At 41.5% G+C, this 12,185-nt stretch overlaps 1 protein-coding gene across 1 annotated transcript; it reads right to left on the reverse strand.

Moving 5' to 3' along the window:
* Window positions 1-485: 485 nt before the first annotated feature.
* LOC129092722 (coiled-coil domain-containing protein 6-like) lies at window positions 486-12,148 on the reverse strand. The gene is given in 10 exon segments (XM_054600740.1): window positions 486-632; window positions 635-715; window positions 2,737-2,858; window positions 4,085-4,185; window positions 5,128-5,284; window positions 7,210-7,370; window positions 8,115-8,218; window positions 8,708-8,836; window positions 10,742-10,891; window positions 11,792-12,148. Coding segments are annotated over 10 exon segments (1,410 nt in total). The 5' UTR covers window positions 12,050-12,148.
* Window positions 12,149-12,185: the final 37 nt, after the last annotated feature.

The following is a 12,185-nucleotide window of genomic DNA, read 5'->3' on the forward strand; positions in this document are numbered from 1 at the left end:
CTCTGGCCATACATTAATCAATCCATTGATCCAAACATCCAACCTATCGGAAAACACACCACCATGAAACATACTTTATGTGCTGTTTGTGCTATCTCAGAAGCGCCACAACATCAATTTCAACCAGCTAAAGTCCCAGGCAAAGAAAAAAAATAAAAACACATCATGTACATGACAGAATGTGGAACATATAATTGGCCTACAAATCTCAGAAGTGATTACTTTTCAGTCCATCCATTCCTTTTAAGAGTAGTTAAGTGACGCCACGTGTGGATTTGGCAGGCGACCAGCTTCACTGGAGTTGAGCCGCTGTCTTGTTTCTTTCCCCTCTAAGACTTTTGAAGCTGCTTCTTTTTGTGGAGTTGGTAAAGAGAGTAAAGAAACTTGACTTCCAGAGCTGGTAATGATGGAAGCTGCTGTTGCGGTAGCGTCGTGGCATTCAGTGGGCGGCGCTCACGCGTAAAAGACAGAGACGGCGTGTTGCGTTAAGGCTGGGAGGACATGGACTGGGCTGGGCTGGGCTGGGGGGTAACGGCGTGCTGGGCCCCTGACATAGCTGCCGGGGAGGACATGGACTGGACCATGGGCTGGGCTGGGGGGGGTAACGGAGGCTGAGCCTGCTGGGCCCCTGAAGTGCGTAACCCCGGGGGGAGGGAGTTTGGGGCGTTGGACGTTTGAATTTGTCGGGGCTGGTGCTTCTTCGTGGAGAGGGCCTCTGTTTAGAGAAAGAGAAAGGGAAAATAAATGAATAAAAATGCCTCATATTGTATAACACAACTACACAGCAGAATTGAAGATAAGATGGAACTTTATTAACCCCGGAGGAAATGTGCCAGAGTTTGATTAAGAAGTAATACTAACACCAGTGCCTCATAAAAAACTACAAAAGAAATGTCATAACATGAATGCTATTTAGAGTAATATAGTCAATAATAATTAAAACAGGTTGTTTTGAGAATGTCAGTCCAAAAACAATGGTAAAATATATTTTGAGCATAACGTTTTTCATTTAGTTTTAGACTGTGTGTAAGAAAGAGAAGTTGTAGCAGTTATTTTTGTTCAATAGTGTTTCCATGGTTACAAACTCAGAAAGGAAAATAAGATTGTGAGTGGCAAGGCTGCTTGTCTCAGTCATGGTTTCCATACTGAGCTATCGGTTATGACCTGATAGATGCAATTCCAGTCAGAGGACTGGAAAAGGACAAGAAAAAAAAAAAAAAAAGAGGCTTTAGAGAAAATTAATCTGTCTGAGATTCTGATCTCCCAGATGAAGTTATTTTCTTGTTTAACTCCTGGGTGGGCTGAGTGGTGATGGGAGAGATGTGGTCTGTACCATCCACACAGATCAAGAGAAATTAATGGATGTAAAATACCACAGAGGGAGAACACAAGAGATGGGGTAATACAGCAGAACAGTGGAAAGCAGGGTTTAAGTGTGGAAGTAATTGGCTGCAATGAAAGGAATTAAAGCATAAAACAGAATTATTCAATAAATTCTTCTGCCTATACAATCATATACCATCGTGTTTTGAACCTTTTTAATGCTGCTACCACCGGGGAGTTTGGTTCGAGGTTTCTAAAAGAACTTCTGTAAAGCGAATAAGGATGCTGAGTTCCTACATCTCCTCCAGGAGGATCACGCGATCAGTGGCGTGTGTGCACCTCTGTGTCCGTCCACAGCTAATCCTGCATTTTGCTTCAGCAACCTGCATTATATTTTGGGTGGCCAGTTATGGCTGCATGCTTAAGGACCTCTGGTGGCTTCGGTGACTCACAATTTCTCAATACACGTTTTACATCTCTTTATAACTGGGCACTGGCCAGTAGGGGCCGCTAGATTTTTCTCGGCCATTTTTACTTTTTCTCTCATTTCCATGTGTTGGAAAATCAGTCAACTGTTTTCACGGTTTTCCAGGATCCGTGGGAACTTCGAGAAATCATCTTGAAACCGAATGACTCATCATAAGATTATTAGTTGGCAGTCTTTCTTAAAACCATCTAAACCAAGACAAGCCAAAACATGAATGATATATTAAACAGACAGTTGATGTAGGTCAGTCATAACTGAAAAACACATTGGTAGACTAGGAACAAAGGTTGTATGGAACAATAACCCTGGTATAAAACCGTAATAAAATATTAAAGATCACTTCATAAGGAACTATGTGTGACTCGGATGAGGCGTGTTGATTCAGTTATCGCTGTTTTATTATTGAAAACGCACAGCCGACTGGACCTTTGTACATTTATGGAGCTATGATGTGTTCTCCTTGGATCAATCTAAGAGCGGGCTATTTTGTATGACTCAGCAACAATATCTGTGTGATGGCCAATCCCGTTTAAGATCTGAAAATGTTCACACCCATAATAGGTGAACAGTTTAGGGGTGGTAACCTTTTTGTTATTGCTTATTAATAAATGTAAAAAGGGCCAATCAGAAGTCCCACTCATATCACTCACCTCTCACGCTGTAAATGTAGTACAAAGATTACATTTGTTTAATGTTAAATGATTTTTGTCGATTACCAACCCGTAGTTTCACATTTATAACTGTAGTAAATAAAACTTTTATTGGGTTCCTTAACTTTCTGAACTACATGTTTGAGCCGTGGCTGGCAAAACTCCAGACAACTACAACAAATCCTTGTAAAAAATATTAAAAAACACCAATGAGATCCTGAAAAACAGTCATTTGCTAGACATCTGGTTTAGGTGGCGTGGGTGGATGTTACTTACAGCTACGGCATGAGAGGAGCTTCCGTGGACGTGCAGGGCGGGGGTGTTGTAGTGGGAGATGGCAGCTCTGGACAGCGTAGCTGGTGGAGTGAAGCCGACTGTGTGGCTGCCATATGAGAGACCTGTGACACAGACAGGAAGACAGACAGGAAGAGAAAGTTGCACATATTGTATGTTCCGTTTGTTCCAATTCTTGAACAATTAATTAAACTCTGGTTGTTGAGACGGAAGTAGCCTACTGCCATTTCTCAACTTTACACCAGGTATCAGGAATGATAGGGACATTTAATTTGTACCTTGCTTGCAGATAAGAAAAACAAAAGTGCTCTAGCACCTGCACTCTGTTTATCATTATGCAAACATTTAGGCTGTAAACTGATATCCCGCTGAATCACACCAAACATGGTTTTTGGTGACATGAGGTGACATGCGTAGATCTGGAATAGCTCTGGTTTTTTTTGTGTATTGCAAGCCTGCCTGGCCTTGACTCCCCACTGGGCCTCGAGGAATTTAAAAAAATTAAGATGTTTTTTCAACTAAAATGTGTTTCACAAGTAGACATCTCCTTTTATGAATAACAAAAGGTTGCGTGTGTAAGTTTAGCGAGTGTGCAGTCGAGGCAGAGAAGGAGAGAGAGAGAGTGCGAGTGTGCACGGCGTTATCAGCCAGTGAGCTTTCCAGTGAGACCTAAAAGCATGCACGGCTAGCTAGGCTATGTCAACAAATCATCAACAAATCAAGCTCGGATAACAACACACACGTTGGCAGAGGGTCTTCATTCTATTCTCAGGTAGACATTAACCCATCCTATCTTTACATAGATGATAGCTGTTTGGGATAAACTGTTTAAAAAGATTTGTTTTGGTTGTTTCGTGTTGTGTTCAATAATTCAGCAGCTGACTCCAGTTAAACACAACCACCTTCTTCCTTGAGTCTCAATTAGAAACATGAATTTAGTACTCAAGCATTTGTTATGCAAGCGTGATTACTTTTTATGATCCTCCTGATTTCCACAGAAACAAACACTGGAGATACTGTCAGTATTATGGAAGAGAGCATATTGGACAGAGAATAGGGGGCAAGTGTTTGTTATTTTAATGCCATCTGTAGTGACATCATATTTATTGTTTCACTGACCTTTAAAAGACTCAACTTATCAATGATTGTTTGTTCCTGATTTGTCCCTAGATATGATGGATTTTATTGTTAATCTTTGTTACAAAGATAAAGCTTGTTTTCAGGAAACAAGTTGTATTAATTGATTATTTTTTATTGATGTGTTGGCAATTCTCTTTGATGCATTATAACTTGTTGTCTGCTGGATTTCCTGCCATTTGAGATTACTTACCAGGAGATATGGGTCGGCTGGAGCTGGGGGACGGGGTGTAGGGGATGGGGCTCGACACAGTCCTTGCTCGCAAGCCCTGTGCAGACATCTCGTTGAAGTACCTGAGGATGACATGACCAGTTTATGAAAATACAGCAGATTTGGATGTGCAACATCAATGAGGACAGTTATTGATGTTAACCCCTTAGCATGCAAAGGGGAAAAGCTCCTTTGTGGCTACTTAAAGAAGAGATATTTTAGCCGAGAGTGATGAAAGAAGACCCTTTAAAAAGGTTTCTGCATGTCTTTTCAAATACAACTTCTTTGAAATGACTCTGTTAATATGATTCTGTTAAGTGTGGGACCTAAACAAGTAGTAATGTTATATGTATTATAATATACAGTATAGAACGTTTTAGCTACAAAATGACAAGGTCCTTAAAAAAGCAGGAGCACAAACGACAATAAAACATCGCAGACAAACAGAAAATGAACACTGACATATCAGGCAATAAAGTCAGTGTAACAGCCAATAAAAAAAGATAGTGATGACAAGACTGTTTATTCTCAAGAGTGTTTTTGTGACGCCATCACAACAAACTCGTAGTCCCTGCTCAGTTTCACAACGGACTGGGGAACCATCTGGGTATCACTTGGGTGGCTGAGTTTTTAGGGTAATAGGCAACAGTAGGAAAAGAGATCACACATAAGAGTCCAAATGTTATTGATATAAGAAAGAAGGTAGCCTTTGGCTTAAATCGCCCTGATTGTTTTGATCTTCTTCAATTAAATTAAGGAAACACAGATCTGGCAAAAGAAACTAATCTACCAATAAATATTTTGATGTCTTCCTGTATCAATATTGGTGTCTTAAGCAATCTTGGCAGTTGTGGTCTGAATCAAAACTGTGTGGGAGTACTTCGCAAATGCCCAATTGTGCCAAATGCCTCTTCGATACAGAAGCCACGCCATGTACAAAACAGAAGTCTCTCTCAACCACCTCATGTGATTTTTCTCCCCTGCGTTAAGTTATTGTGACCTTTTCAATAATCTGGATCCTCTACCTCTCATCGTCCATCTCCAGACTGGATTCGCTCTCTGACAGTTGTCTGCACAGGGCCTCCCTGCGCTCCATTTCTCTCTGAAGCTTTCTTTGCAGCCGGATGTTCTCCTCCCTCATGTGTCGCTCCTCCTCTATGTACTGGGCTCGCTTCTCTGTGTCTGGAGGGGAACACACAGAACAAATGACATCAGTCGAGATAAAGTCTGTATATCAACATGAAAGACAACTTCATTCATGTGTAATGATGTCAAAATTGTTGCACAATAACCCAAATGAAAAGGACCCTTGTCTAAAATCTGTGCAGATATAAAAAAAAAACTTCAAAAGACCTTAAAGGACAACCAAGTTTGTATTCTCACAAAATAAAGTGAGTGGGTCAATGCAGATTACAATTTCCGATAAGACGAACAACGTCATGATATTTTCCAGTAACAGTACTGGCAGTTGACTCAGTTTCTCAGAATATATATCAAAGGTTGGACAGACACCGCCCTCTAGTGGCAAAGACAAAATAGACAGAATAATGATGAGACACTCCCAGGCATGTGATCAGACTCATTTTCAATAATTACGTAATTTCTCTAATATATAATTGAGCTGAATCAACACTTCTGATTATCTGAACAACAAATAAGTCTTATTAACTGTGACAAATTGATTTTGCTGATCTGCTGTTGTACTGGACGATGCTTCTGCTATTTGGTCCACACCCTATGAGCTTTAGTGGAACTCGTAAAAACAATTCAATCTGCAATAACAGTTTAAATGTATTGATCATAAAGAAAATTACAGTGAAGGCAGGAGTTTTCTACAGCAGGTGTGACTGATAAGTGACACATTTCTGACAAAACCTTAGCTTGTCAATGGAGTTTCACTAATGCTCCCTGCAATCATAAAGCAAGTCATAATGTCACCAGAAGACGGGAGATGCTTTTTTGTTTTTGTGCTCTAATTTTCTTGCCATTCAAAATTTTACCCGCAGCCTTGTTATCTTATCACCCCACAGAAGGTTGTTATCACCTCACATAACAACAAAGCTTTAATCTGAATAACATCTATATTTTTAGATTGATTTCATAACTTCAAGAGAGTTTCTTTTCTATTATAAGAAGGTATGAAATCTACTTGAAGAGTGCTAAATCATCTAAAAAGATTGGCTATCAACCACAATGAACATTTGCTGGTCTTTATGGTCAAGTATCTTATCAGCAAGATAAAATACAGTTGTGACTGTTTTGAAAACTCCTTCATGGTGCAATAGTTTTCCAAACAACTTAGTATTGTAGGGTTGAGTCTATTCCCAAATAACATTTTATTAACTGGCTACACTGCCAGATATATATATATATAAAAAAAAAAACACATGCCATAAAGTACATGTCACCACAAAGATATTACAAATACGGTCTTTTCATGCCTTTAAAAAAAGGTAGCTCATATTTAAGTCTTCGGATGTTGAAGTGCTCTTGAATGTACCTACAAGATAACATTTTGCAACAGTCCTCAGAGGCGTCCTTGAATGCACCAAGGATACTTCTTAAATGGTACCTGCTTGCATTTCCATGTAGTATTTATGTATTATAGTATACACTAGATCTGGTGAGGCACATTCTCAGTGTCTCTGATTTCTAGGGCACCAGTTTGTACAGATGGACTGGGGGTCTAGCTTGCTATGTTAGTAACAGCCAGTCCTCATGCTGTATATTCAATAGATGGGCTTTTAGAGTAAGAAACGGGGGAAATGGTAGTTTGTGACTAACATTTACTTTCTTAGATGCTTGTTGGTGATCACTGTGCATTTCCACTTCTTCGTATACTCTAAGTATCACCAGGTGTAATGTGACCGTTGAATAACAAGTAGGTAACAAAGATGTAAAGCATGTCAGACAACGCCAGGAAGTATCCAGTTCTTTCTGGTCTTTGGAAACCAACCCACGCCTGGGAGAAGGGTGCATTTGTCCCTCATACTGTAGCTCATCAGAGGATCCGTTTTACTAATCACATCCTTAATCAACACTCGACGACATCTGCCCCTTCAGAGTCTACACTCCCTTACATCACGTCAAACTGAGAGGCCACTTACGTTGCAGCTCGGTGGTGCGCAAGCTTTTCTTAAGCCTCTCCACCTCATTCTTCAGGAAACGGATATGCCGCATCATGTTCTCTGGCGAGTCTATCTCCATGGAAACGTCTCTTGGGGAGGGAGGAGCTGAAACGGGCTGGTCCAACTTCTCTTGGAGGATTCTAGTTCGGAAAATAAAATAAAAAACACTGTTGTTAAAATTCATCAACAGAAATGATGGGCATGATGACAAGCTTTTCTATTTGAGATCCCCTGGCTTTTACGTAAAACTGGACGAAAGCCTATTGGCTGAATTTAAGACAAATTTACTTGATTCTCAAAAATGAAAAATCTTTTCAACCTTTCCTCATTTGATGCCTCCTCAGATTGAAAATGGCTCTGATTTGAATTGACTGACAAAAATACATATCAGGCCCTTCAGACGGTAATTATTCAGCCTACTGGTAGTCGATCATTGGTAATATGATGTTGTTTCATAAGTGAAAATGAGACACTTTGTTTTTGGTGACAGGAGGCCTTTTGGTTGCCTGTGAATGTGTGTGCCTCTGTCAGACAAAAAATGGACAAAAAACTGCTACATTTTATATTACGTTTACAAAAATATCAAAGCACACAAATAAGCAATACACACCAATCCCTGTATCGAAACCTGTTAAAAAGGATGGCAGATTTAAAAGGTTCAGTAATTAAAGTGTAATATAAGTAGTGTTACACGTATATGTCAAAGCCAACCCATCAGGTTTTAAACTTATAACTAGTGCTGAAACTATGTCCAAGTTTATAAATTATTTGATCAATAGATGATCCAATTATTAAACCACAAGAAGTTGGTTAAAACAATCTTTGAATCCTGGCAGACTTTCAAATGTCCATCGTGGTGGACATATAATATGATCATTCCTCACCTTTTCTCAGCCTCCAGTTTGTCCATCCGTTTCCACAGTCTGTTGACCAGCGCTTCTTGTTCCTGCTCTAATGTGTTCTCAAGATCGATCTTCTCCCGCCTCAACTGGAGAATAAAAGGAAGAATGGAGCATGACGTTCAGAGGTAGAAAAACCTTGACGTTGAAAAGAATAAGCACACAAATTCACTGTAATGCAAAGATGACTTAAATGCCCTAAAATTACCCTAAAGCTATTTGTGTTCTGTTGGGAGGTTAAGTGACATTTTTGGCAAACATTAATTTAACTCATCTGTCTGTGCTAAATGCAGATTGGCATTAAGCATCACTCTGACATTAACATTCATAAGTAAGCTGCAACAACGAATGATTTAATGCAAAGCTCCAGAAAAATCCTCTCATCAGAACATGGAAAAACATGGATTGGCTTCAGCACACACAGGTTTGACTCGGCCACAGACCAAACTGTTCTTTCCAGCTAATGTTCAGTGGGAAGAATTAATAATGGGGAAAGTTTGGCATCTCACAATACCACAACTGTACAGACAAGTTCAGGGATAGGCTGAAACTTTCTGGCTCTGGCACAATTAGCATACCTGTTCCAGGGTTAGCTGCTTGGAGATGGTTTCGTTCTCCATTTTCTTTATCTTTTTCATGAGCTTGTTAACCTGGAACTCCTGCTCCTGCTCCAGGTGCTGCTCCAACTCTGCCTTCTCATGCTGGAGCTAGGATGGAAAAAAGAGAGAGGACAGCGGATGGACAGAGGAACAGAGGAGGAGGTGGATGAAACGAGAGAGATGAGAAAGAAGGGAGAGGGGAACGAGTACAAGAAGAGGCTCATGGTGAGTCACATAAAAACTATTCACTGACCACAGTGAACAAACACACTGGTGTCAGGTCATCACATTTAGCTTACACATTCAGAGTTTAACAAAACAGGAAGCCAATGTTACAATTCTACCAGACTCATGGTGAAACTTTGCAGAGGAGTCAACAGCATAAAATAATGATTTGGCAAAAGAAAGTAACCACCTTTGGCAGCTCACCAATACAAAGACAGGGTGCGGCTCAGCACCGATTCAAAATGGAATGGCTGAGCGATGAATTATATAAGCGATTACTCATTACAGGGAATAGGATGTAAATCCATTCATAGGAAAAGACTGGAGAGGGAAAAATAAACATTTCCATAATGCTACTAAGAGAAACAACTACAGCACCTCAAAGCGAGCCACTTTGTTTTAACGACTGCATTAATACAGAGTTGAGTGCTCTGCAGTGTCTTGGCTGAAAGAGCAAGCCACTAAGTTTTGCCACACCCAGTGCAGTCGTTTTTCTTCCAATTAACACAGTAACAATTTAAGGTATTGTTTTGATAATCTGTCTCTCTTCAGCCAAAACAACTGCCAGCTATAACAGGCTTCCACCCCACTGTACTGTGTGGTGAGTGGCAACTATGCCTGAGTGTTTTAGGTTCACCCTACGGAAACCTTGCAGAGAAATTCTATTCCACTTTGGTTCTTCTCTCCTTCATGCAGAGGATGTTTGTAAGTAATACATGGACAGTGGATATGTGCTCAAGTCTGCATACTGTATATAATAGCAAATCTAAATAGACAAATCCATATTGGCACATTAGAAGATTTAAGAAAGGGGGATGCAGTAAATCAAATTGACAGTGTATAGCTCATAAACTGTGCTGAAAGGGGAACATTATCCAAATACCTGCTGATGCACTTGTATCTACCTATCTATGTATTTGGCTACTTTAGTTCAGAGGACTAAAGTAAAAAAGTCCATCATAAAAAGTAATGGTGGGGAACACCAAGTCAGAAAAAAATGTTTACAAAAGTGCTTCTGCACATGAGCATTTACACACCCTGTAAAATAAAAAAAGGACCACATTTGCGCCAACTTCCCCATCATCACAAGAATATAATGTTTTAGTATACATGTACAGAATATACACGTATACAAACAATCACTATGGGCCATTTGTCAGCAACAAGTCTACAGACAGAGACAGACACAGATCCGTTTCATGGTGAGTGAGAAGGAAAGATAAAAGCCCAAACAAGTCCATCTGCATGACCTTAAACAGGGGCTGCTGAGGCATTTGCATATATCCCTTCCAGACTCCCACTTCTTTGCACATCAACAAACCATTAGTCAGCCTACAGCTGGCCAGTGAAAGTGTGAGGGCATGTGTGTACGTGCTGTGCGCTCTGCAGTTGGGAAAAATAAGATGTGGAAAACAGACAACGAAATAACCAGCAGAAGGGAGGAGAGTAATTTGAGAGTAATTTAGAGTCGCTAGCAGCCACGATGAAGTCATCTTGAGCCTTTCCAGGCTTCAGGCAAGTACCAATACAGTTGATCATAATGCAATAGATGCTGTGCAATCATACTTGGGGTTGCGAGCATAGACACCCACCCTGCAAGCTCAAGCTGCACACGACAACAACACTAGAGCCAAAAACTTTAAATAATTTGCATTATCCGTGTTTCTCTGTACCACAGTGGTACTTGTATGATAAGCCATAAACCAGGGTAAAGTTAAGGTATTCTTCCTCAACTCCAACCAGTGTTGTTGAAATAGGTATTTTCCCATCCCCCCCCCGGTCACTCACATGCATGAGTTTCCTTGACAGTTCATTGGTGAGAAATTCTTCCTCCTTCTCATAGTTGACCGCCAAAGTCTCCTTCTCCTTCTGTAGGGCCTGGATCTTCTTGAACAAGGTGTTGCTGATAAACTCTTCCTCCTGCTCCGCTCTGGCTTGCTGCGGGACAGAAAGACAAACGAGAGAGACAGTGTCAGTGAAGTAAGACTCATCACATGTCATCCTGATTAAATTCAACCAACAACCAACTGTGTTTATAGGTGTGTACTGCAAACATATGCACCAATCAAACAAAAAAATCTACTGCAGTGTAGTCTCCCAGCCAAAGAGGAAGCTGAATTTTTCCCTAATGACTCAACGGGTGTTGCAGTGCTTACACTGAGGAGGGGGGGGAGGAGAGTGAAACAGGGGGCAACTGAGGAAACGAGTAGGACAGCTACCATTACAGTGTGAGGAGATGCCTGTCCTTGCTGGTACCAGTCTCACATTCTCCATCCACGTTCTTCACTGGCTGAATTCTGTTTTTTTTGCAAGCTGGTTGAATCTCTCTAGTTGTTCCAAAAAAAACAATGAGGAGCACAATAGGGACACACAAACACACACACACACACACACACACACACACGAGCCTGGCATGGAGCTAGCTCGCTAAGTTTGGCCTACATACTTCCCATCTAACAGATCGGTTACACATTTTAATGAAGCATGGAGACGTGACGCAGATGTCCACGCTGTTGCTGGGCTATTCATTCACCCCCACCACCACCACCTCCTCATTATTTTTTAGGGGGGTGGGGGCAATGTCTCAAAACAAAGCTCACCTAGCTAGCACACATTAGCTCCTCAGCTAACGTAGCAACATGCCAAACTAGCATTAGCTTGCGTTAGCCAGAGCTAGCAAAACACCACAGTGTTGTGATGAAATATGCACACACCAACACTCCCATCGTTTTTAAAAAGGTGCACACATTAACTACACGAGTGTTAGCGACACTTGCTGACACATGTAGCATAATAAGAGGATAGCAATGCGGCTAGCTGGTTAGCACTGCTACTCACAATGGTGACGCTAGCTTTGCGGAGGTCCCTGTTCTCCTCCTGCAGCGCTTTGCACTTGAGTTTGAACGTCTCCAGCTCGATTTTAAGAACTTTATTCTCCTGCTGCAGGGAGGCCAGCCGGTTCGTCAGCTCCTCCAGACGAAACTGCGAGATGACGATGCTCGGTTTGCCCGAGTTGGAGGCGGAGGAGGACGACATCGGGGTGGCGGAGCTGCTGCCCGCTCCGTCGGTGTCGCTCTCGCTCGCGCTGTCCGCCATGGCTGTGCGACAGTGTGCGGAGTGCGGCGCGAGGCGGCTGCGGCAGGGTTTGAGGAGCGGCGCGCTCACCGTGTGACCTTGCTCGCGCCACCAGCAGGGTGTCTCCAGTACCGCACAGTGCATCCTGAACCTGGAG

Source organism: Anoplopoma fimbria, chromosome 6 (genome assembly GCF_027596085.1).
Source record: "Anoplopoma fimbria isolate UVic2021 breed Golden Eagle Sablefish chromosome 6, Afim_UVic_2022, whole genome shotgun sequence".
NCBI lineage: Eukaryota > Metazoa > Chordata > Actinopteri > Perciformes > Anoplopomatidae > Anoplopoma > Anoplopoma fimbria.